The sequence below is a fragment of the Neomonachus schauinslandi genome, chromosome 16 (assembly GCF_002201575.2).
Source record: "Neomonachus schauinslandi chromosome 16, ASM220157v2, whole genome shotgun sequence".
NCBI lineage: Eukaryota > Metazoa > Chordata > Mammalia > Carnivora > Phocidae > Neomonachus > Neomonachus schauinslandi.
The window spans coordinates 32,070,489-32,097,558 of NC_058418.1; the positions used below are offsets into that span (position 1 = coordinate 32,070,489).

At 42.7% G+C, this 27,070-nt stretch overlaps 1 protein-coding gene across 6 annotated transcripts in view; it reads left to right on the top strand.

The window, feature by feature from the left end:
* NUP93 (nucleoporin 93) overlaps positions 1–27,070 on the top strand; it is a 119,007-nt gene that overhangs the window by 77,458 nt on the left and 14,479 nt on the right. For 5 of the 6 annotated variants that reach the window (XM_044911433.1, XM_044911434.1, XM_021705812.1 and 2 more), the window contains 6 exons: positions 2,477–2,539; positions 7,571–7,699; positions 17,234–17,308; positions 19,735–19,824; positions 21,381–21,520; positions 26,064–26,196. In XM_044911433.1, coding sequence (XP_044767368.1) covers positions 2,477–2,539; positions 7,571–7,699; positions 17,234–17,308; positions 19,735–19,824; positions 21,381–21,520; positions 26,064–26,196 — 630 coding nt within the window. The remainder of the gene's footprint in view (positions 1–2,476; positions 2,540–7,570; positions 7,700–17,233; positions 17,309–19,734; positions 19,825–21,380; positions 21,521–26,063; positions 26,197–27,070) is intronic. The other variant, XM_044911436.1, reaches the window with a different exon arrangement.

A 27,070-nucleotide genomic window follows, 5' to 3' on the forward strand; every position in this document is an offset into this window, starting at 1 on the left:
GGCCCAGTTTGTGCTATCGAGAAAGCCCAATTGTTGAGGTACATAATGGCTCATGGTCTTTGTTCATAGGTAGACACTGTCTAAAATCTGATTCTCATGCACAAGTGTTTGATTTACTTATTGGTGAGACTTTTGAAATGTGGGTTTATAATGAATATTTTCAACAAGAGAGTCATCTGCCCCTCAAGCAGTATCTTTTTCTCTTTCTTTCATCACTATTTCACATTACACCTCTTAGAAAATTTGGAATTGTGTTTCTTATAGCATATTATGTTGCTTTTAAACAAATGTGTCTGATTATTGCTTTGCATTTGTGTTGTGTGTGTGTGTGTGCGTGCGCGTGTGTGCATGGGTTACATGTAGACATAGGTACATTAAAGGAATGGGACAGGCTGATCACTGGGAAGAGCAGAGGAAGCCCAGAAAGGGCATGGGGCACTTGGCACAGCGCCCCCCCTACCCCAACTAGAGAGAAAAAAATAAGACCAGGCCTTGTCGGGCAGTGGTTATCACCCCCCACCCTCACCCCAAAGGTGGATTGCGTAGACAATCCACCTCCCGTAGCAGCAGCCAGGAAAAGGTGCCAAAAACACAATCTATGCCTGCCATTTGTTTGGGACCAACATTCAATGATGATTCCATAGCTTTGTTTATAAACTGTAATACTAAAACCTTTAGCTTTAGCCATTAAAGACTCCTTGTGAAAGTGAAATTATAATAAAGGTTTGTTGACTTGATTCATTTGCTGTGAAAGGGTATAAACAGGGTCTGTTAAAATCCTCCCCATCATTTCATGTCTGGCCAGAAGCAAGGATGTGGTGCCAAGCTGCCTCCTTCTGTGTGGACCACATGGGGTCCTAACTTTATGTGCTCTGGTTTATTGAGGCTATTGCATTAGTAGGCAAGTAACTAGTGCTTCTCCCCACCCTACCCCATCACCAAATAGCAGTGTGGGTATTTGGATCAGTCTTCATGTTGTGCCCTCAGAGCTGCCCGAGAGCTGCCGCAGGGACTGCGCTGGAGACGCCTATGAGGGAACTGTTTCCTTGGCTGTGGCCGTTGTCCTTGTTCAATCCAGTGCACTGTCAGGTTGGGGTGGGACAGCAGGTGTGGGAGAATCATGGGCCAGTACATAAGAAATCAGGGGCATCTATGAAGATTAATATTTTATTTAAATTTATATTCCCAATTTTAGTGCCCTTTCCCCTTGTTTGTTTTCTTTTGTTTTGTTTTAGAGAATCAGCAACTTAGTATCTGGGACTGCTTGAACAACATATATTAAACTGTTATACTTGTTAAAAATATAATAGGTGGTCAAAAATTAACTAACCATGACAGTTTTCAATACTGTCAAATAATGTTTTAAAATTTAGCATGTCTTCAAAACTTTAGCTTCATTCCGCTTTGTATTATATTCCCCCAGAGAGTGCATATTCTTGGGCATTTCCCTCTTTGATGTCACCAACAGATCTAAATCTAATTGATTCTTTTTTTTTTTTTTTTTTAAATAGGCTCCATGCTGGGCATGGGGCTTGAACTCATGATCCTGAGATCGAGACCTGAGCTGAGATCAAGAGTCAAATGCTTAACCGACTGAACCACCCAGGCGCCCCTAAATCTCATTGATTCTAATAAGTGTATTGAACCTTGAGTCAAGCGCTTGATCACATATCTCATTAAAATTCATTTTACATACAGGTAAACTAAAGTTGAGAGAGTTTGGGTGACTTCGCTAAATTCATGCCATCAGTAAATGGAGGCACCTTGATTTGAAACTAAGTCTGTCATCGTGTTACTGTGTAGTTGCATGTTGTAGGCATTTAGCCCTGTGCATATTAAATCAATCTTGGTCTTCTGTTCATCCCATCTATATTACTACAAGGTATATTAAACAAGAAGCGAGTGTCATCAGGCCTGAAATAGGGAGTGCACATGGCAAAACCCCAAAAGAAATGTGTGGGTTTTTTGTTTGTTTGTTTGTTTGGGGGAGTATCCCAGCCATTGACCAATAAGTGGAAAACACCCAGACAAGTGGATGGTGCTGCTTCTGCGATGTTAGGAAGAAATTGAAGAATGAATTGAAAAAGCAGCAGAGAAATATAGACTAAAGACAGTTAGAAGCACTGTGACTGTTGTGTAGTCAAAGCTGTGTCTATAATCCAGGCCATTCAGAAATACTGAAGGGCAGTCTTGACCGTTAGTTCACATTTTACATGTTTATAGGACGTGAAACTCGAGCTGCTGCTTCATGGGACTTCAGCTTCTAACAATCATCATGTGCTCTCAAAATGAAAGAAACTAGGAAACACCTGGAAAAACCGTCTATTTTGATGTTTCTGAGTTAAGAAATTTCTGTCAGGGTGAAGGTGGGCAGGATAGCAGATACCCTGATGGTGATTTTTTCCCCTACAGTGTACTTTTGATTATTTGAAGGTTGATTTTAACCTAAGTTGTGTCATTTCTCCCCCTTTCCTAGGGCTTCCTGAAGAATGAGAAGGACAATGCCCTGCTGTCTGCCATTGAGGAGTCCCGGAAGAGGGTAAGAAAGGAACCCAGATGAGGATGGACACCATTGTGAGGGCAGCAGTGTTCTGGAAGCTGGAGCCTGTGTCCAGGCCCAGCTCTCCTACTTAGTTAGTTCACCAGAGGGAGTTCTACAGGAACCGTTTTTGAGGAAGATAATCATGCTTGTAATTCTGCTTGTATTTAGTGACTGAAATGCATCTGAAACAGAATGGTCAATTAATTATTAAGTTAATCTTAAAGTGGAAGGCCAGACAATTCTTTGGTTTCATTATTATGGTATATAAAATGGTATTTTGATTTCAGCTGACTGAACCAGCATTTCAGAACAACAGTTATGATCAAGGGTAATTTTCCTTAATCTTACCTTTTATCATACAATTTGACTTTCTGTGTTACCTTTTACATTAACAATTTTCCCAAGCTCTTAAAAAAAAAAAAAAAGGAAAGGAAACCAGCTTAGCTGTCCACAGGATGATAAAGAAGTCAGCCAGAGCAGCCATTATATGGGCAGCATTATTTTGCATCAGGCATTCCCTCAAGATACTCAAGGATTGTTTACTAACGTGTTATCTCCATTTGTTTCTGACAAGAATTGGAAGATCAGAACCTTTCCAGAAGATCCCATTACGGAGTAAGAGATTTTATTTTTAGGCCACTGGAGTCCTTTGGGGGGTGGGCAGAGGAAGGTTAGCAGTCCCCAGGAAGGAGGCTGGGGAGGGTTCACTCTAGTCTGCCAGCAGTGCATGTCTCTGCAGAAGTGCATAGGGTTGAAGGGGAAACCTCTGCTCTGTTGTTTACTTTATAACTCTTGTATCAAGTGAAATATATTTATGTATTATTTACGTAGTTTAAAATTACTTATGTAGTGTAAAACAATAAAAAACTGTTTGTCAGTGTGCTTTATTAAAATGTTCTGTGCAGGTGGGACTATCTCGGGAAGGCTGATATGAGAGAGAGAGAGAGGGCAGCAGGGGGCTTGCCAGCTCTTAATTTATAAGAAGATGTTCCAAAGCATTTATTTAAATGATTGGTACATTTAACTATCAGAGTAAAAACAAAATCCCCAAAATTTTATTAAGTACATTTTTGGCAGTAGTACTTATTCCTAGAAATAGATTGAGATTTGAAAAAAAAAAAAAAATTTTTTTTTTTTATAAAGGCTTCTTTGTTCACACTTTGAGTGAATTACTCACCAACATCAATTCTCCTGCTGTAAAGGACCAGTGAAATTAAATTAGGATTGTCGAATGCCACTGAGCCTTATTAATCCATTTACCCTGCGGAATGTGTTTCTGGAATTGGCAGTCTCTGTGCCATACTGAGACTAAATGTGCAGCCAGCCAAAACATCTAAGTGACATACCACAGTGCAGAATGTGTGCATATGGGAGATGTTCCGGTGTTGGGAGCCGGCCTGGGGGGAGACCTTTCACCTGTCTGGACACCAGCAGACTACCACTGAGCAAGAATTATTTTCAAACAAAAGGTGAGCGGCTTCCTGGCATTTTGGTGGTAATTTCATGTTTGAGTAACTTGCCAATGTCCTGCTGAAATGCCAAGAAAACAAGCTACAAAACCACAAATGTGTCCTATGTTATTCCATTTGGTGCATCCCAGCAAAAACAGAACAACATTATCAGAACATATGTAGAGTTTCCCAAAGCCAGAAACAGCTCAATAATAAGCGGGTATGAAGTCAAAGCATATTTCCCTATTCCCTTTATGAAAGTGGGGTTCAAGTGCTCCTCACCTGTTTTTAATTCAGTTGCCCAGTTCTCTTCCTGTCTTCCTTTCTTAACTGTATGCAGAGAGAGAGATGTCCACACATAACTTGAAAGAGTCCAGTGTAATTTATAATTTCTCCACTGCTTTGTCATTTTCTGTGGTTTGTCTTTCCTTCCTTTTAATTTGTGCATATCCATGCACCCTTCCAGGTTGTCCCTTTTCTCTTCCCTTGGCTTCCTCTGCTTCTTGTCCCTACTGTTCCCTACCTTTCACCTTGCCTCAGACCTTCACTCCTCTTAGTTGTCAGTTAGTAGCTCTGTTGAATCTCATTCATTAGCTCTCCTGGTTGATATTGTTCTTTGCACCTAATCCAGTGGTTCAGTTGTGGGTCTAAAGGGAATAGGCTGAAATAGGGCAGATGGGTGGCTGATCATCTCTGATTAGCCCACAAATTAGATGTTCATTAGCTCGAATGTAATTAAGATAAGCTAGGGGTTGCATGGTCAAAGGAAGAGAATTTTAATATTGGGCCATTTATTTTTATTTGAAGCTCCTTATCACACTAATGATGAATGGAACCACAGTGCTGTTCATTCAGGTTGCGGGGCTGTTTGTAAATGAGTAGCCTGGCAGTCTCCTCAGATATATCTGAGGATTTGAGCCCAGAAAGCTGCCAGTTTTCAGAGTACTTCCTGTGTTCTTGAAACAGGAGTTCTTGGCACATAGGTGGGCAGCCTGATGAACCAGGTGTTGATTAATTCCCATTCTTGTCACTCTAACCCTTATATGATGCTGGAAGTCTGTGCCCACTGTCCTCATCAACAGCATTCTCTGGGTAGTATACTGTCTGTTTTCTTCAGTTGGCTTTCACTATTCTGCCATTCTTTACCAGCCAGAGGACTTATCCTTAAAAACTCTTGTGACACTCCAGTGTCGTGGGTCAATACCACAGCTTAGGCAGTGCCTCACCTCCTGTTGCAGGCTCAGAAAGCTGTGTGGTCTGCCAGCCTTCCCCCACCTCCCTGTTTCTGCCCGCCCTGGTCCCCATGCCACATTGCCCTTCATTTTCCCTTGCTGGGAGAGGCTCAAGGCTGAGGAGGTTGTTGGTTTGACCACTAAATAGGAAGAGTTGAGAAGAAATTGTGGTTCACTTGTGCACCATTTCTCGATATCTTCTAGGGAAACCACCCCTTCTCCTACGCCTCACACCGCCTTTCTGTTCTAGTATACTTCTTTCTATTCAAAATGCATAGCTTTCATATTCAAGTTCACTAACGTAACAAGAGAAAATGATTTTTGCCTTGGGTATTTTTTCACCCCAGTCTAACTGACTGGAATAGTCCATTCTGCCTGACTCCAGTGAGAAGCAAACGAGGTGGAAGACTGTTTTTAAAGTTCATGATTGTCATTTCTCCTTGTGTCTTCAGAAAACATATTAGAGAAGGAATTCACTGATAGATGGACCAAAATCAGACTTGCAGGATATGCCAGCCTTCTTCCTAATCATTTTTGTGTATGTCTGCTATTTGTCTTTTTCACGTTTTAATAAATATTGGTCCATACTCCAAACATCCCATTTGTAGGAGGAGTGTATATGATTTTTCTGACAGTTTCCCAGGGCTCATGTATATGGATATTATCAGTATAAATTATCTGTGTTGCCAGAAATAAAGTAGGCATTACTAATACTCATTCCCTTGGTGCTGCCTGATTAGATGCCAATCTGCTTGTAAATGAAATGGCTTTTTGAAAAGCGGGCTGAAGCTGTTGGGAAACCCAGTCTGCCAGTTAAAGAATAATAGGCTAAGAACGGTCATGATTCCGTGTATTTATAAGTTGCTTTCATTTCTTCAAGAACGTTTTGTTTTGTTTTGTCTTCTCCCTCCCTCCCTTCCTCCCTTCTTTCCTTTCTTTCTCTTTTGCCTTTTCTTTCTGAGCACCTTTGTTTTGGCAACAACCTGCAATATTACCACTAGACAGGCGTGAGGTTTGCCAGACATTTTCTTGATCACTTTGGGTAGAGTGGTGGGATACCCAATCGTAGGAAGTGCCACTTTTCTTTTACTGGTTTGCTTCCTCCTATGAAAGTATTATTGTCTCTTAAAAAATAAAGACATTGAGAGACTCTCTTGTTTTTGTCTTTTCCTAGATGTTTACTAAAAACCATTGATTTTTATAATCCAAGAAAAGTACTTCACTTTAAACTGTGACATGCTATCACTTGTAATATGTAGCCTAATTTCAAAGGTTTAAAAAGGTATTTATCTTAATGAGCACATGAAAAGATGTTCAACATTATTATCATTAGGGGAATGTAAATAAATCAAAACCATGAGAAATCAACTCACACCTATTAGGATGGCTACTATCTCCCCCCCCCCCCCCCCCAAAAAAAACCCAACAACCCAGAAAATAGTTAAGTACTGGCAAGGGTGTAGAGAAGCTGGAACCTTTGTGCATTGTTGGTGGGAATGTAAAATGGCACATCCTCTATGGAAACACTGTTCAATCCATCAAAAAATTAAACACAGCATTACCAGGTGATCCAGCAGTTCCACTTCTGGGTATATACCCCAAAGAATTGAAAGCAGGAGCTTGAAGAGATATTTGTACATCCATGTTTATAGCAACATTACTCAGAATAACCAAACGGTGGAAGTAACTCAGGTGTCCATGGATAAATGGATGGATCAACAAAATGTGATAGACACACACAGTGGAATATTATTCAGCCTTAAAAAGGAAGGAAATGCTGCATATGCTACAACACGGATGAATCTTGAAGACATTATACAAATGGAATAAGCCAATCACAAAAAGACAAACACTGTATGATTGCACTTATATGAGGTACCTGGAAGTAGTCGAAAACATAGAGACAGTAAAGTAGAGATAAACTCACAGAGGTTATCATCTTTATAAACGGCAGTCCAATTTTTCACTTACTCAGATCAAAAACCCCAGGTGGTTCCTGAGGACTGGGGGAAGGAGAGGGTGGAGAGTCAGTGTTAAACAGGGACAGGATTTCAGTTTTACAAGATGAAAAAAGCTGTGGATGGCTGCACGACAGTCTGAATGTACTAACACCACTGAACTGTACACTGAAAAGTGGTTGAGAAGTAAATTTTAGAAGTATTTTAGCACTATTAAATTTTTTTTTTTAATGCATTAGACTCTAAGGATAATTTTTAAAGTAGGTCGCTGTTGCTCTGCTTACAGAAAGATGGATCATCGGAGGGGCTTTGAGTCTCCGTTGAACTTTGAAGGAAACCATGTTGTTTTCCCGTTTGGATCATCTCCCCTCTTTTCCTCTCCGACAGACCTTTGGCATGGCTGAGGAGTACCATCGAGAGTCCATGCTGGTTGAGTGGGAGCAAGTGAAACAGCGAATTCTCCACACACTGCTGGCATCAGGAGAAGATACCCTGGACTTTACTCAAGAAAGTGAGGTAGGTTGAGTCTAAAAGATAGGCCTCTACTAATAAAAATGTGAGGTCAAGAAATGCTTATCTACTCGACTACTGGCACTCTTGGAGCAGATAATCACCATCTCCCTGGAGACACTTTCTTCCCCTGGCCTCCAGGATGCCCACATTTGCTGGGATTTCCTCCAGCATGTCTGGCTGTTTCTGCTCAGCTTCCTTTGCTGAGTTGTCCTCAGGCTCCTTGACCTCTAGATGTTTGAGTGTCCTGGGGCTCAGTCGTTGACCTGTGCTTTCTCCCTCAATCACTGCCCTGTTGATCTCATCTGGGCTTGTAGCTTTAAATACCATTTCTATGCTGACGATTCAGATTTACCTTGCAGCCCTACACCCCAGACTCATTTATCTAGTGGCCTTCTTGGCTCTCCTTGGGTGTCTCATAGCCATCTCAAGCTCTCCATGTCCATAGTTGGGTCATGATAGGAACTGCCTGCCATCCCCCTTCCCATGCCAGCTTGCCAGCCTTCTTTTCACAGGGTTTATCATCTTTATAAACGGCAGTCCAATTTTTCACTTACTCAGATAAAAAACCTCAGATTCATTTTTGTCCTCTCCTTCTCCCACCTAGTCTCTCTCTCATGTTGGCAGGTCCAGTTAACCTTACTCTCAAAATACCAGACTCCAACCACTTCTTACTATTCCAGCGTTAGCACTCTGGTCCAAACCACCATCATCTCTCTCTCAGATTATTGAACTAGCCTCCTAACTGCTGGTTTTACTTAATATGGCTATCTAACAAATTATCCGAACTGTAGTGGCTGCAAACAAGCATTTAGCTTAGCTGGGTATTTCTGGCTCAGGGTTTCTTGAAAAGTGTTAGCTGAAGCTATCATTTCAAGATTCAACTCAGGGAGGATCCACTCCTAAGCTCACTCAATGTGGCTCTTGGCAAGCCTCAGGTTTTCTCTGGCCCTTGGCTGGGAATATCAGGTTCTTGTCATGTGGGTCTCTCTGTTGTGCTGCTCACAACACAATAACTTGCTTCCCCTGGAGCAAGAGTGGGGGATCTGAGGGAGAGCTAAAGTGCTCCCTAGATAAAAACCAGAATTTCTGTGACTTAATCATGAAAGTAAACTCCCTCTGTTCCAAATAAGTCACTAAATCCAGCCTATACTCATGAGGAAAAGATCATACAGGAGCTTGAATTCTAGGAGGTGGGGATTGGTGTGTGGGGGGGAACCATCTTACAGGTGCTCGACCACACTAGTCTCCCTGCTTTTGCCTTGTACAATATCTTCTCAACACAGCAGCCAGAATGACCCTGTTAAAACACAGGTTAGATCATGTCACTCCTCTGCTTAGGATCCTCCAGTGACACCTACCTCACTTGGAGTGAAAACCAGTCTTCACCATGACCTCTCTGTCCTCACCTGACCTAGTGGTATTGCCTCTCCGAGCTCATCTCATACCACTCTTCCCATTGCTCTTTCTGCTGCAGCCATGCAAACTTCTTAACAGATTCCTGAACAAAGCCGGCAGGCTTGCTCCTGCCTCAGGTCCTCTGTGCTTCCTATTGCATTCTGTCAAGAATGTTCTTCCCCCAAGTAGCTGTGTGGCCATCTCCCTTACTTCCTTCAAATATTTACCCAGTCCCATCTCAGTGAGGCCTTCCAAGGCCTTGATATCTGAAATCTAACACAGCCTCTCCCCATTCAACACTTCCTATATCCCCTTTTCTTGCTGTATTTTTCTTTTCAGCATTTCCTTCCACGTACCATTGTGTATGTTTCATGTCTTTATACTGCTTAGTGCCTGTTTCTCATAGTAGAAGGTAAGCTCTATGAAGGTAAGGAATTTGTCTTGATTTTACTCATACCTGCAGTGCCTAGATGAGTGCCTAGAACAGATGCTCGAGCAATATTTGCTGAACAAATCATTGGGCTCTGGCTAACTTTGTGGTAGCTGAAGTATTAGAGATACGTTAAAACTGATTTTAGAGTGAGAATGTTAAATAGGGTTTGTTTTAATTGCCAGTGTTTATTGATTGGTGGTAGTGCTAAGTTGAGGGTTTTCTCCCCTCTAAACTCTGATTTTTAAAAAGGCAATGTATTTATATGATTCAAGAATTAAAGTACCCTGTCCCTCAAAAGCTCATTCCCTCCCTGCTTTGCCTCCCCCAGATGTAATCACTATTACTATTTTCTTGTGTATATTTCCATTGTTTCTTTATATGAACACAGGTATATGAGATTATACATTCTTACCTTCCTCCCTCCTTCTTATACGAAAGTTAGCTTTCTCTATGCTCTGTTCTCTATCTTGCTTTTTTCACTTCATGTATCCTGGAGATCTTTCCTGAGAAGGACTTTGAGGCTTCATCTTGGTAGTGGCAGGAAAGAGCATCTTGCTTGATCAGTCATGTCTGCCTTTATGCTATGGGGAGCTATGACTTGCCACACAGTTACCACTCTGCTATTCAGGAGCGAACAGATCTGGGGGTCAAATCCTCGCTTCACCACTTACTAGTTCTGAGACCTTGTTCAAGGGACTTAACCTTGCAGACTTTCAGTGTCTTTACTGGTGAAATGGGATGATTGGGAAGATTAGTGATAATATACCTGACCCATAATGGCCATCCCTTACTGTTGTTACAAAAAGTTGTTTCAGATGATTTAGAGGTGCAAATTAAAAATTATACAGTGTTATAAAAATTATCGTGTAAGACATTTCAAGTAATATTACCAACGCTTCCTGGTAAATCTATCCTGGAATTTGTTTCGTGGCTAGCTAGCATTCTTTTCTCACAAGTGCTAGGACAACTGAGGCTCAGAGAGACGCGTAGTATACTGGTGCGATCCAGGACTGTTGGCTTCTATACCATCATTCTGTTGAAGTCTGGATCAAACGTGGGTAGTTTGGCTGTGTCATGCTTACAGGGTAACTTCATACATCCCGTACTGATTTAAAAACCATTTTTTTCGGGGCGCCTGGGTGGCTCAGATGGTTAAGCGTCTACCTTCGGCTCAGGTCATGATCCTGGAGTCCCGGGATCGAGTCCCGCATCGGGCTCCCTGCTCCTTGGGAGCCTGCTTCTCCCTCTGCTTCTGTCTCTCTGTCTCTCATGAATAAATAAATAAAATCTTAAAAAATAAATAAATAAAAATAAATAAAATAAAATAAAAACCATTTTTTTCTATTAAATTAGCCCCCAAATAAATGCTAAAGACATTTGTCTTAGGAAACTACTCATTAAGGACCCTGTGGCACATTTCTTAGACTCAAAGACTTCAAAGACTAAGATCAGATCTTTGGGAAAGAAGAACTAATGTGTAAAACCCTTGGCCAGTCTCATGTTTCTTTCTCAATTTCTTGTGAGTCTGGACAGATAAGTAGAACAGCTCATGGTTTTATAAACTTCATTTTTTAAAATGGTGTTAATAGGTTGTGGTCTGTATTGGGATTTGGAAGTAATTATAAGCTGCTAATGAGATGTTCTTTTTTGATTGCTCTTCTCTTAAAAATAGATTAGTCTATTTAGTAGACTTTTTCTTCCTTGACCTCGAGTCCCCTGGGAAGAGAGTTATCGATACTTTTGCTATTCTCTATTGTGACACCTAGCATAATGGATAGCATTGCTGTAAAAGCTGGCAAGGGATGCAGTTGGTTCTCCCTTTAGGTCACCTAGGGAATTGCCATTTTCTGGAACCTTGTCGGTTCTGTTTGTTGCTGTTGTTTTGTTGAAATTTTTTCCTGAAGTATAACATATATATATACAGAAAAATGCATACATTATAAGTATGCAGCTCTGTGAATTATCACAAATGGAAGACACCTAGATGAAGAAACAGATTATTACCAGCACCCCAACAACCCTCCTTGTGTGCCCTTCCAGTCATTACCTCTCAACCACCACCACCACCAAGGGAACCATGGTCCTGACTTCTAACATCATAGATTAATTTTGGCTGTTTTTGAACTTCATGTAAATGAAGTCATGCAGTATGTACTCTTGTTTCTGGCTTCTTTTGCTGAACATTCTGTATATCGTTGCATGTAGTTGTGGGCCATTCATTCTCATGGCTGAACAATATAACTACAATCAGCTTATCCATTCTTGGGTTGATGGACATTTGGATAGTTTCCAGTTATTGGCTTTTATAAATAGTGCTATTGTGAACATTCTTGTACGTGTCTTTTGGTGAACATATGTTTGCATCTCTGTTGGGTACAGCTAAGAGGGGAATTGCTGGGTCAGAGGATATGCATGTGTTCATCACTGGTAGATACTGCCAAACGATTTTCCAAAATGGTTGTATCCATGTACCCTCCTACCAGCATTATGTGAGAATTCCATTTGTTCCATATCCTTGCCACATACTTGGTATTTTTCGCCTTTTTAAAAATTTAACCATTTATACAGGCTTTTTCCTTCTAATCTTCTTCAAAAATAATGGAAAGGTGAGATCATTTTCCTCTACCCTGTTTATGGGAAACCACTGTGTGAAGGCCAGAGATAGGCTTTGGGATTCCTGGGCCTGGATGTCTTTCTTGAAAATGGCCCCTCTGGAAGAAGCGTCATAAGGAATGTAGAACACATGTGAAGGGATTCGCCAGGTGACAGCAGAGAGTGCGCACGCAACACATCCGAGCAGTATTTATGGTGGCTGTTAGTATTTGGTAAGCTACACATGAAATTTATTTTAATCATTTCAGTAGGGATCTGGCCCCTTTTAGGGATTTCCCTTGGTTTATAAAGTATCTCTCGGAATGAAAGAAAATTGTGTATAAGTAGAAGAAATAATTAAAGAAGTATGACTTGCCATCTAAACCATTCTTTTCTGGGCACTTTATTGTCAGGAATAAAGTTGTTGAGAAGCTAAGTTGTAGCTTAATTGCAGATAGTGAAGGTAACATTTCACACTGTGATGTACAAACAGTGAGTGTTGAATATAATTTCTCATTTTGATAACTGACATAATACCAGATTTCATCAATTCCCAGTCACAAAACTTTTCCACATTTTAAAATCTCTGAAATCAGCGTGTATCTTAAATCCAGTGTCATAATTTAGTTGACAGCATTTTCCCTTTCCTAGTGGTACATAAATAACCTGTCTTATAATAGATGATGTATTAGATTCAGTGGAATACAGTCAAATAGAGACCAACAGAGTCTGAATTGGGAAACTCTAGACTAGATGATTCCAAACTGTATTTTATGGCTCCCTGGTCATTTCCTGGGGGGAAGATTTCTTTCACAAACTGGAATGTGGGTAGGATTTCAAGTATAGAAAGTGCTCTGCTGTTCTTTCAAGAAGAAGTTTAAAAAGCCCAAACAGGCCCTTCATTTTCACGTCATGATGTATCATACACGAGCACCTTCTTGCCCAGTATTCCAACGGTAGAGCGACATAGATGCCCTTTCGGACACTCGGCCGCTCTCCTCGCTGCACACAGCCATAGCCTCTGACAGCGGCGCACCTGCTGTCCTTCCAGCTCCCTCTCACACGTTCCTGTGCACTTGTAGACAGACAGCTTCAGCTCATCGCAGTCCATTTATTCCATAAATGACACCATCTTATAAGATTCTACAGCTTAGCATTACAGTTTGATTGTTTTGAACTTAGTTTGGAGCCTTCTCTGGGTGTTGGTACGTGTAGGTGTCTGCCATCTTTTAGTGGCTCTGTAGGTTTCATTGTGTAAATGGCCCAAGAATCCTTCCCACTTTGTCCATGACGAATGAAGCTCCAGAGAGGTTAGATGTCATTACCGAAGGTCACACAGTTGGGTTGCATTTAGAACCTGGGTCTTCTGGTCCCCAGTTGGTGTTTCTTTCTAGTAGTACTGGACTTCTGTGTACAGATTCTGTAGCCAGCTATTATGAATTAATCACTTTGGTTCCATTTTGCTTATATAAAATCAAACATTATACTTGGAAATAAACTCTCATCCTTTTGTAGTATTTGCATATATATTTTTTACCCCATACCTATTTTGCTAACAATGCTAGTTAACAATCTTTTCTGTAGAATGTGCCCTTCTTGGGAAAAGAGTTTTATTTGTACCTGGATATTCTTTGTACAAAAGTAGTTGCTTAACAAAGCTTGTGATTCCCTGCTGCTACCCTCCAGCCACTTCCTACCTGACCTGGAATGTTCTCTTAATGTTACCCTCTATTCTGAGAAAACTCTTCTCATTTCTGTGCTCCCTGCTGATTCTTTACTTATCGCATCTCCACACTCCTGGGTGAGCCCCTTGCTGCCCTCTCTGGCCCTGCCCTCCCATCTTCCCTGCCTTTCTGGTCTCTGATTCCCTGCTTCTGTCGTTTCTGTCGTGGTGCCATCAGGCCCTGGTGCAGAGAGACCCAAGTGTCCAAGGGGTTTGGAATTACTCCCACACAACATACTGGCAGCTGCTTTCCCAGCCCTAAGCAGCTCCTGGGTTTGAAATTCCAGTGAATGTTTGCTGGTTCCTCAGCTCAGGAATGTGCGTGTACACATCCTGTTGTTGGGATAATTGACTTTATGTGTGGTGTGACCGAGACTTGGCCAAGGGCAAATGAAGGAGAGGTAACTTTGAAAACAAGAGCATTAGGCAAAATTAATTTAAATGGAAATTTAAAGGCTGAAAACCAACTACTTTTTAAATGGATACTTTTAAAAGTTAGGTTTTAGTACTGGAACATATTTCTCAAGGCTGTTTATGTATATGTAGCTGAAACAACTATGTCCTTGCAGAAATGTTTGAGTGTTGTGTTCCCCTTTTTATCCTCCTAGTCATTCCCCTCAATTAGGCTACTGGAGTTAATAGACTTAGTGCTCTGTTTTTTAAAAAGACTTTGGGATCATCAACTTTCATATGGTTAGTTCTGTTCCAAAAGCGTGGCTGTGTGTTACTGGGAACACTCAGAATTAGTCCAGAAGGAGAGAATGAGCTGCTGGGGGTTCTGTTCATACAAGGAATATGTATTTATTGTAGAAAAATGAGATGAGAATTTCTAGCCAGCACAAAGTAAAATAGTTTATGTTATGTGTCTGTGGTGTCTATATCTATCCAATAGGGTTTATTCCTATGTTCATTATAGTTGTTTATGTTTTATTTAAAAGGTGGTAATAGTTAGTGTTTTGGGGCCAAGCATTGGCCCCTGTGCTAAGTTCTTTCTACTTATTCCTCACAACAGTGTTGTGAGGTAAGTACTGTTTTTCTCCTTGCTTAATCTTGATCACAAACCGGAGGTGGATGCCGTTACTGCTCCTGTTTTACAGCTAAAGAAACCAAGGCTCCAAAGAAGCAGTGAATGCAATCAAGATCACATGGTAGTGAGTAGTGGAGCCAGGATTTCTAACCACCCCTCTCTTGGTCTTTGGTGGCTGTCCTTGGAAAGTTGCCCTGGGCTCCCCCGACAGACATTGCGGAGCCAGACTGCACTCAAACCATGGCTCCACTGCCTCCTATTGGAGTGACCTTGGGCAAGCTGCTTTCTTTGTGCTTTGTCTTCATCTATAAAATTGACATAATAAAAGTACATTCTAGGGTTGTGGGAATTAAGACAGTGCTTGGCATATAGTAGTACTCAATAAGCGTAAGTGTTGTTATGACCTGGTGGTTTTCACTAATTCTGTTTTTCAGATAGGAATGCTTTCAGCTGTGAGTAACAGAAGACCAGTTTCAGGGGCTTAAATAAGGATTTATTTTGTTCTCACCTAACAGGAAGTCTGTGGGTGTGGAGAGAGTGTGGGCCTTCATTCAGTTGTTCGGCGCCGCTGTCAGAGGCCCAGCGCCTCTCTGTACACCACTGTCCTCAGCACATCACTTGCTTTAGCTCACAGGATGGCTGCTGCAGCTCTGTGCATCCCGTTTACACTGGGGGGCGTCCAGGAGGATTGGAAGGCCATGCCAGGCTCTTCATTTTCCCTTCATCAGGAAGAGCAGAAGCTGTCCCCAGAATGTACTCCAGACTTGTGCTTCATCTCATAGGCTAGAACTAGGGTTCACCGCCACTCCCACCTGCAGTAGAAGCTGGGGAAGCGTATATTCGGTAGTGCGTAGAGGTAAATTTTCAGAAAGTTGGCAGTCTAGCTGATGCTCCTTGGGATAGCTTGACATCTGCCATGGTGGGAGTCTTCACATCACAGAAACCAGCAGACACTACACATTAGGCCCCTTCCCCAAGCCAGTTGTTAAAACATTGACCAACACACTGTTAGGTGTCTTTAACTGCCTCTGCTGGACTAAAAGGTGGCAGGGGGTGGAGGTGAGAGGTAGGAATTTGAAATGATCATTGGGTCGGCCAACCAGCAGCATCTGCCAAGGTCAGTAAACTTTCAAGCTTTTAATAGCAGTGACTGCAGAAAATCAGAGCAGAGGAGGAGCTTCTGAGGTTGTCTAGGACATCCCCTTCGTTCAACTGAGGGGAACCTGAGGCTCCAAGAGAGTGTGCTCCGCCCCAGACCCCAAAGTCAGGGAGTGAAGTGGCCCTCCCGGAACCCAGGTGTCCTGACGGCTCAGCCTTCCTCCCCAGAACTTCACCTTTCAGCCTCCTGCCCGCTCTCCTCGCCAACCTACTCCCAGCACTTGCCCACACAAATACTCCTTTTGCCAGCTTTGCTAGTGCCAGCAAGTTTTGCTGCTGTCTTCTGTCGGTTTCCCAGAAAACCTGCTTGCTTTAAACTCCTTTTTTTTGTTTTAGTTGATACAGCATTACATTTTTTTCAATGGGAGAAACTTAAAAGAATTTGCTATAGCACAGTATAAACTAATGTAGAAATTTAAGAATATACCTAATAAGATATACCTAATTTTGAACCATACTTGTTTACAGTAGAGAATGAAGCTTAACTAAAGATTTAACTTTAGTCTTTCTTTTAAAAAAGCCTAATAAACTTTTCCATCTGTTTGTGTCTGACTCTCCCCATAGATGGGAAACTCTTTGGGGACAGGCTCTGTGGGCTGCCCTGTTGTCATCCCCGTGGGGGTGGACTTGCACACAGCTATGCATGCGGTGGGCGCTTAGCAAACGTTTGCTGATTGAATCAATGACTGCCCAGCTTAGACTAGCTTTGTATCTTCAGATGTAGAAAGTTAATCAGCAGCTGTTCTCTTAGGGTGGGCTTTGGATTGAAAATGTCTGAATTGTAACCCTTTACACTCCAGTCCCTCAGCTGTCTGATATGATTAATGGAAACAGGAAGCCCACAGATAACAACACCTTCACTGGTGTGAACACATGGAGGGAAAGGATGGTGTGGAAATGGAGCTTGAGATTGATCCGATTGTTGGAAAGATGTGCATTTCCAGGAATAGTCATTGAGATATCCTTACAGCTTATCTAGCCTCCCGTTATTTTTGAGTTGGGTCTCATGCCTGCTCCCTTCTTGTGTATTCATGGGAAGAGAGTTTTGTCCTATTGAAACCCCCTAAATTCTTCATTTTGAAGAAGTCTTAGTATGAAAGAGACTTCACAGCTTTGTTAAAGACAGGTGTATGTTTGTAGGATTTTTTTTTTCTTTACATGACTAAATGCTATTCTTAATCACAATGCTGCATGTTTATTTACCTACAGCCAAGTTACATCAGTGATGTGGGACCCCCTGGTCGAAGTTCTCTGGATAGCATTGAGATGGCGTACGCCCGGCAGGTGAGCATGCTCTCAGAGAAGATCGGACCCAGGACAATTCTATGTGTGCGCTCTGGGGAGTAAAAGAGAACCAAGACTTCATGTGAAAGTCAGACCCTGAAAACAAGTTGGGTTTTTGTTCAGAGGACTGGTTAATGTTTTACCACCTAGGTCACTGGAGAATTCCATCAAATTGGGTAATAGAATGACTCACATTTGACTTAGGAAAATGGAAATCTGCCCTCTACATTGACCAACGCCTCTCATTTTGCATTTGGCAGTAATAGCCCAGGTATAGTAAAGCCTCGAGTAATTGCACTGCTTAGCAAGTGGAGTTCTCTATTAACTGAATTACCTTGTAGGCTGATGGTATTATCAGAAATCTTTCTTCACCCCTTGTTGTTGATAGAAATTTTCTCAATGCTTTTCTGCCTTGGTAAGCATGGTGTATCATGGTTATGCAGTAGCGTGGAGATGGATTGAGATGCTCTGTGGTGAACACAGAGGCTATTGGACTAAAACTACCTTGAGGGGACAGTACAAACCTGGAATTGACCTTTTGATAAAACGGTGTTGGCTGCCTGTGTGTTTCATTATAATTTGCTGTTTTTCCGCACAAAATAGTATCAAGATAGAAGGGAAAACAGATTTAGATTTCTCTCTTTCTCTCTGCTACATCTCCATCTTTTTTTTTTTTTTTTTTGAGACAGAGAGAATGAGAGACAGAGAGCATGAGAGGGAGGAGGGTCAGAGGGAGAAGCAGACTCCCTGCCGAGCAGGGAGCCCGATGCGGGACTCGATCCCGGGACTCCAGGATCATGACCTGAGCCGAAGGCAGTCGCTTAACCAACTGAGCCACCCAGGCGCCCCTACATCTCCATCTTTTATTTATTTTTATTTTTATTTTTCTTAGAAGATTTTACTTATTTATTTATTCATGAGAGAGAGAGAGAGAGGCAGAGGGAGAGGGAGAGGGAGAAGCAGGCTCCCTCCAAAGCAGGGAGCCTGATGCAGGACTTGATCCCAGGAGCCTGGGATCATGACCTGAGGCAAAGGCAGATGCTTAACCGACTGAGCCACCCAGGCATCCCATCCATCCTTTAAATTTCACCTTCGTTATATGGCTGACTCCTCCCATTGCCACAGCCACCACCAGAATTTAGGCCTAATGAAATGATAAGCTTGTGAGTAGAGAAACTATGTGTCTTCTGTATCTGTGAAAATAAGACTCCATGAAACATTTTCTAGTTTCAGGACACCATGTCATATATCTGTTTACAGGGTTGTCCCCTCTAGGGGAGAATCTTTGTGTTGAACAAATTACCTTGCAAAGGGAAGGCTCCTGATAAATGCACATCGAGTGAATAAACACCACCTTGTAGTTTTTGTGTTTTTTTTTTAAGATTTTATTTATTTATTTGACAGAGAGACAGCGAGAGAGGGAACACAAGCAGGGGGAGTGGGAGAGGGAGAAGCAGGCTTCCCGTAGAGCAGGGAGCCCGATGCGGGGCTTGATCCCAGGACTCTGGAATCATAACCTGAGCTGAAGGCAGACGCTTAACTGACTGAGCCACCCAGGCGCCCCACCACCTTGTAGTTTAAAAAACATTTTATTTCATCTTTGTAATGCCTCTGGAGGCTATGTGATACTATCCCCCAGATAAAGTAGAGGGAAATAAGGTTCAGTGGGGTCCTGATTCATCTAACCTCACTACTTTGTTCAGTCCTTGGTAGGACAAGGACTTCAGATGCAAAAAGTATAGAACCCACGGGTTTTTACCATCATTATTTTAGTTCTTTTACAATAAAAATCAAAGTAATAGTGGTTTTTCCATACCTTAGATATCACATAGTTCCTTTTTCTCAAGAAAATTTTCCTAAGGAGCAGGGATTCTTTGCTAGAGAAACGGGTTCTCCAGACATGCAGCAACTGCTCTTAAAACCCCGTGGAGGGTTGCAACCTGACACCCCTTACTCTGGCCACCAGCCCCTGGCTTGGGGCCATTCAGTCCTTTTGCCAGAAGGATTAGCAGACTCTGCCGCAGGTTCTTAGGAAGCAGCAGTGGAAGTCTTCCCATTGTCGCATCTTCCCCTTTGGTCCTCGCTTGCTGGGACGGAGGGTCTGCTGGGCAGAGAGGCGCAGCAGTGCCTGTGGTCCTCCTCTACCAGGACAACCCTCCTTCCACTCTTCAGCTGTTAGGAAGGCTGGGGCGGCCGTTCTCTTTGGTGTGTTGATGCTGCTGCCCGAATTTCAAAGGCACATCTGGGAAGCTGGCCACAGGCCTTGCCCTCCAGGCAGGATGGACGGCTCAGCCACACTGAGGAAGGAAAGGTTGGCTGAAGCTTCTGCTGAGCGTTGGGCAGAAGCTGGCTTCAGAACTGCCTCAAGAGGTTTTAAAAAGAGGAGAAAATAGAAATTGTGCCATTTATTTTGCTTTTCATTTCAGATTTATATCTATAACGAGAAGATTGTAAATGGGCACCTGCAGCCTAACCTCGTGGAACTCTGTGCTTCGGTGGCAGAGCTGGATGATAAGGTAGCGCCCGGAGCTAACCCAAGGAGAAACGTGGCATCCGGTGTTCAGATGGGATTAGCAGCTTGCTGACAGGGCAGAAATGTGCTCAAGAGACACCCTGTTCCATGGAATAAAATGTTAATTGTCCTTCAGAGTTTTATTTTAAATAACTTTGGGGTGGTTTTTGATGATGATGCCATGTACATGTATTTTTAATGCATCTTTAGAAGGCCCAGCCAGGATCAGTTAATGGTCACAGGAAGTCTTTGAGCTGTATTGCTTTGAAGTCTTGTCAAGACTCAACTCTTCCCTCACCGGTTTTCCTCCCTAGACAGACTAACTTAGGACTCTGTTATAAGAGCTGAATTGTAAAGGTGATACGGTTTTCACATCAGGGAGCCCCTTGAACATTACTCAGATGTGGTCTTTAGGTGCATTCTTCGTATGCTGCTGGTTCCCTTCCGCTCTGACTCCCCATCTTTATTCCTGATTCCTGTCCCTCACTTCTTATTCGTGGCCAGTTTTCTCCATCTAGGGGGAAGAAAGTGGATGGGTGGATTGGTGGGTGACCAGGAGGAATAGGAAAAGGAGGGAACGATATAATGGAAGCAAATACTCATACATAGATGATGATGATGATCCTTAAAGATGCATCTGATTTTGTTTTTTTTTTAATAGTAAAATATAAGGCAGTGCAAGCGAATCTAAAGAATAAAGTTAAGAACCCACCTACCATCTCACCACCTAGAAAGAGTCACATTTGGGTGGATTTTCTACAGTTTTATTTTCTGAGGGAGACAGTGAGAACAGGATTTTCTCTCTTCCTTTGGAAAAAGTGTAAACCTGCTCTTCTCCAATCAGTGCTGTCTTCCAAGGATTCTTAACTTTAGAATATTGCAAAGCATTCAGGGAATCCATTTTTAAGGGGAGATTTACAGCCAGGAGGATTCTGGGGAGAGGGAGTCCCATCTGTGTGGTGGTAACACGAAGGAGAGAATGCCGTTCCTTTCCTGGGAGGCTGTCATGGAGGCGTCTGAAAGGGAGTAAGTGGGAAAGAAAATGGGAGGCTGTGACACTCACAAAGCGGGATGAGAGCAATGGCCCCTGGAGAGTCTCACGGAGACAAAACCTATATTATTTAGGTTAAACTCTTTATTTTAAGCCTTAAGAAACTCAAATGACCTTGTAAGGACTGAAATACGGCTACTTGATTTTAAACTCCTAGAGCTTTGGACGATTATAAATGTATTCACTCTCTTGTAAGGGATAACCCACTGAGATTCAGTGTTCCTTTTACTGTTGTGTGGTCTTCATTATGTGGGTGGTAATGTCAGACCTGGAATAGTAATCGATCTGAAAGCCAGCTCAGGACAGGAGGGCGCCCGTCGGCCGCCGGCAGTGGCAGGGCAGAGCAGAGGTGCATCTTCTGTACTGAGCTGAAGCCTGAGGGCCTCAGACGGAAGACATTAACCCCTTCCCGCTCCTTACCTTCTCTGCCTTTGAGGTCAGAGCCGTGAAGAGCCAGACCGTTTCTCCAGCGCTGCAGCATTGTCACGTGCAGTCTCATTTATGTGCAGAACATCTCGGACATGTGGACCATGGTAAAACAAATGACAGATGTGTTGTTGGTGCCCGCGAGTGATGCCCTGAAGAGCCGCAGCAGCGTGGAAGTGCGCATGGAGTTTGTCAGGCAGGCCTTGGCGTACCTGGAGCAGAGGTAAGGCAGCCCTGGCACGGTGCGGCTGGCTTCACAGTCCCCGCGAGTCAGCCCGTTCTCATGTGTTCTGTAGTCCTCGGGCGAAGTGCTCCATAGCACAGGGTTGAGCAAGGCTGACAGGTCAAATCCTGCTTTCAGAAATGCTTCTTTACCAGGACTGTGTCTGCAACAGGATAAAATCATGGCAAGTGGGAGCGCTGTTAGACTTTTCCTTTTTTCTTTCTCTGCTCCCTGGCCCTCAGTATGGAGACATCAGGATTATTAGGCCATAGCCTTGGGCCAGGATCCTGTTCCCTAATGAGGTTCAGCCATTACTCCTTAGGCTTTTTTGTTTTCTCTGAGCATTTTAATTTTTACACCTGGCAAGTGTGTAATTTTACCACCTTCAAGCCTTAGCAAAAGTCCTCGAACCTGTATTTTCTTTCTGGCTCTATTCTGTTAATCCCTTCTGCATCTGGATCCTTCCCAGCTGCTAACGCCTGTGATTTGTGCTGGGTTGCTTTGCCATCTCCTCACTAACTGGGGTTGGTCACCAAGGGGGTTGTGGCTGGGCCCTTATGCCCTAACTATTATCCCCTTCGTTGGTAGGGCTTGTGCCATTCATCCCTCCCTGCAGACACTCCTTCCAGCTCTGAATTTGCCAGCAGGGGTTGTCATGAGTGTGCAACAGACCCTCTTTATTTCAGAGGCAGCTGCTGGGCCCCTCTCTGCTACTTGGAAAAGAGAAAGCGGAGTTGAATACACTTGCTAAATTGCAGCTCTTTCCAGTGAGCCTGTGCGGCTGCCAGTGCCCTTGTCGTGTGGCTGCCCTTTAGCAACAAATAATACTTGGTTAGGAAGTCGTAGGTTTCCTTGTTTATTAACTGAGGTAATTCAGACTTGGTACAGCAGAGAGTAGGTTTTTATACTGTAATAATTATACACAATTGCTACATGAGATGAACACCATCAGACTAGCCTCCATTCCCTTAAGAAAAATCCAGAACTCCCCCAATTTTTTTTTTAATTCTTCTTTGCATTGGCACAAAAGAGTTTATAAAGTATTTTCTCAGGCCTTTGCTAAATTTTTATAATGTAAGTTTTGGATATATTGATCTGCAGCCATAAAGATCCTAATGTATATTGTAGTATTGCTACATGCAGCAAGAGAGTCCAAATTTCTTAGAATATATAAAAACCTTTAGGGTTTTTTTTTTAATGGGTATATGACTGCCCATGTCTGCTTTTTCTTTAGTAAACCTACTCCTTAACATTGGTGCTTGACCACACCATCAAGCATTCCTTGGTTTTATATCTTGTAAGCCATCCCATTTCATTTTTATTCTTTCCACTTTGCTTATTTAATTTTATTTATTTGTCTTTTAAAATTGTATTTTTCCCTTAATTCCTTTTTTTAATTTTTTTTTTTTTTTTTTTTAATTCATTTGAGACACAGAGAGAGCATGAGCAGGGGAAGAGGCTGAGGGAGAGGGAGAAGCAGGCTCCCCACTGAGTCAGGAGCCCAATGTGGGGCTCTATCCCAGGACCCTGGGATCATGACCTGAGCCGAAGGCAGACGCCTAACCATCTGAGCCACCCAGGTGCCCCTTCCCTTAATTCCTTTGGCAGCACTTGGAGCTACTTGGGAGTTTCCTGTCCACAATTATTATAACTTTATTGTCCTTTCATTCTAATGGCGTCACTCCCTGGTGGCATACTTTTTAAGAATTCATTGTCCTCTTTTGATGAAGGGACTATTTCAGGATAATTATACTTTTGTTTGTTATTTGAGAGAGAGAGAGAACGTTTGCGGGGTTGGTGCAGATGGGGAGAGAGAGAGAGTCCCAAGCAGGCCCCACACTCAGTGTGGAGCCTGACGCAGGGCTTGATCCATGAGATCATGACCTGAGCTGAAATCAAGAGTTAGACACTTAACCGCCCCAGTTATACTCGCTTTTGAAGTATTTTTGCCAATGCAAATCTACTGACAGCATGGCAAAGTAGATCCAGTCCCAAATGATTTTTGCATATAAGGCTGAAAATATTGAGAAAATACAGGTTTGGTTGATCTGTTCCCTGCTACATACCAGATTCAAAACAGTATATATTTTTCTTAAGCCCTAAAGGAATTCAGGCTGCTTCTTCAACTTAGGCCTTTATCAGCACATGGGTTGTCTTAATTCAAGTCAGAAGAGACTGTAGTGGGCATCTGTTTGTCCCGGCTGCTACGGGACTCGGTCCTCTAATCTCTTTTCCAACCTCTGCTTTTAAATACTTTCAGTGATGGGGGAACTCACTACATTTGTTAAATTGAATTTTGTTTATTTTTCATTATAAAAATGCTACATGCTTATTGTAGAAATTTGGGGAAATGCCAAAAGACTTGACAAAAAGGGGAGAGGTCCCCTATACCACATCCAGAGGCTCCTGTATCTTTTCACTTTTCCTTTTCCCCCGTTTTTGATATATGAATATTTTGGTTGATTTTGTTTTTTACAGTTACGATCCAAATGTGTACAATACGTGGTTTTATGTAGTTTGCTTTTTTAATTCTTGGTCAGTATCATTTTTTGTAACTATCAAATTCCATTGAGTCTATTTTTGTGTGTGTGTGTAATTGACATTTAGATGTTTCTCTCTCTCTGTCTCTCTCACACTCTCTCATTCTGTTGTTTTACTTAATCTGGTGTTGAATATCTCTGTGCATATGGAGCACCTGACTTTTTTGAGTCCGTCTGTTTTGCTTTGGACAAGAACCATATTTAGAAAGTTTTTTGTTTTTTGTTTTTAAGTTTTATTTATTTATCTGACACAGAGAGAGAGAGAGAGAGCACAAGCAGGGGGAGCGGCAGGCAGAGGGAGAAGCAGGCTCCCTGCCGAGCAGGGAGCCAGTGCGGGGCTCAATGCCAGGACCCTGGGACCATGACCTGAGCTGAAGGCAGACACTTAACCGACTGAGCCACCCAGGCGCCCCGAAAGTTCTTTATTATATTAACCCCATGTTTGGATATCTGTAACTAGAACCATTTCATCTTAGTATGGAAGCACTTTAAAAACACTACAGATTTTAAGGATTTGCAGGGTTTAAAGAAGCATGCTAGCAAGTTAAGTAAAGAGGGAATGATAGAAAATCATTGGCAGCCATCAGTGTGATAATTGGTTCAGCAAGGGCAGCAATGGAAACTGCAAGTACTGGGTAGAAGATTGTTGGTAAACAGAATATCCACATGACTTTCAAGTATTACCTCACAGGGTACTTACCAGTGTCAAAGGGAAAGGTACTTTTATAGTGGTGAAATCTGGTGAACGATACTTTTAACCAAGTGATCAGACCAGATATTACCTGCCCCGTGGTGGGGCTCCATGGGCAGTACCAGCATCCGCTGTGTGGGGATTCTTGGCCAAAAAGTTGAATCTGAATCAAATCATGAGGAAACTGTCCAGCTTGTGGGCCATGCTACCAGACAGCTGGCCTGGATTCTTTTTAAAAGGTCAGTGTCGTGAAAAATGGTGGTAGAGTTGCCCTAGATTAAAGGAACTGGAAGTGGCAGGACAACTAAGTGCCATGCATTTCCTCGCTTGGATCCTGGACGTGGGGGGAGACACACACACTATAAAGGATGTTACTGGGAAATTTGAGTGTGGGTTATATTTTAGATAATAACAGTGTATTACTGTTCAGTTTCTTGGTGTCATAATGGTGTTGAGGTTGGGTAGGAGAATGTCCTAGTTCTTTGGAGATACATAGTGCAGTGTTTAAAGATGAAGTAGCCCCTGATTGCCGTATTTTTGCAGATGGGTGTTTTGTTTTGTTTTGTTTTTACAGATTTCAAATGGTTCAGAAAAAAAGTGGGTGTATATGTATGTGTGTGTGTGTGTGTGTATATATATGTACATATCTACTTAGAGATAAAACATGTACAGAAATGTTCACACTTGGGGCACCTGGGTGGCTCAGTTGGTTAAGCGACTGCCTTCGGCTCAGGTCATGATCCTGGAGTCCCTAGATCGAGTCCTGCATCGGGCTCCTTGCTTGGCAGGGAGTCTGCTTCTCCCTCTGACCCTCCCCCCTCTCATGTGCTCTCTCTCTCTCATTCTCTCTCTCTCTAATAAATAAATAAAATCTTTAAAAAAAAAAAAAGAAATGTTCACATTGATGAATCTAGGTAAAGGGTATATGAGCGTTCATTGGGCTATTCTTTTAATTTTTTGTAGGTTTGAAATTTTTCAAAATAAAAAATTTAAAAAGAATCCACCAAAGCATTCAGCTGTGAGCTGAAGCAGTCTGCACATTAGGCCTTAATTCAGTAGAAGTCCACAGTTATGTTCCTCTAGGGATTCTTCTGAGTATTCATGGCGATGAGAAATCTTTATGATGGTCTGCTCCCCACTGGGTAAATAATGTAGTTTGCTTCATTAAGCATGCACGGTTTCCTCTTCTGCGTGAGGTTGGAAGTCCAGGCCCTGCCCTGTGGAGTTCACAGTCTAATGGCATGGATGTGGACATAGATATGTATATGTGTTTTCAACCTCTCTCGGTTTTTTCTCTTTTCAATTTTTCCAGTTATAAGAATTACACCCTTGTGACTGTCTTTGGAAACTTGCATCAGGCCCAGCTAGGCGGGGTGCCTGGGACTTATCAGCTGGTTCGAAGTTTCTTGAACATCAAACTTCCGGCTCCCTTGCCTGGACTTCAGGTACTGGCATTTTTCTCTGTGTGGTGAGTTACACACCTGTAAGCAGTCTCTCTCAGATAGGCATTTGCAGTTAAAATGAGGTTATGTCTGCAAACTGCTGTATGGAAAAGAGACCAGAGTGTGGGGCTAGAAGGGAGGCTGGGGGGACCTTGGGAGGCTAGTATTGAGCTGGTGGTGGCTGCTCAGCTGAGTGGGGGAAGACACAGGGGGAGGATGTCATTGGATACTTGACGTATTTTGAAAGTAGGCCCCGTAGGACTTGTTGAAGACTTGGATGTGGGTGTGACAGGCAGAGTCAGGGATGACTCTTGAGATTGTTGGCTCAAACATCTGAAAGATTGGAGTTCAGTATAGTTCCTAGAATGTGACTGTTTTCAGCTCATAGTCCAGTTGGAATTATCTTACAGTTTTTTATACCGTGTGCACAGCACTAAACTGGAGCTTTATGCCAAGGGTGGTGGGATACAGAGGAGGCTGTCTTCATAAAGGAGGTGAGGTTCGCACTGCCCTCAAAGAATAGGGGCTCATCTGCTAGAGGTCTTGGAAAAGGATGTTTCAGGTGGAGGGAACAGCATGAACACATACATGGAGGAAGGAAAGAGTATCTAGCATATCAGGCATGTGTCAGGGCTTGGCAAACATAGGGCCAGCAGGTGAAGATCTGGAGTACCAGCCTAAGCACTGTGGATGTAAAGAGCTCAAGGGGTTTAAGTGGAGAATTGACACAATCGGATCTGGGGTTTTGTTTTGTTTTGTTTTGTTTTGTTTTAAAGATTTTATTTATTTATCTGAGAGAATGGGAGACAGCATGAGGGGGGAAGGGTCAGAGGGGGAAGCAGACCCCCCGCCGAGCAGGGAGCCCGATGTGGGACTC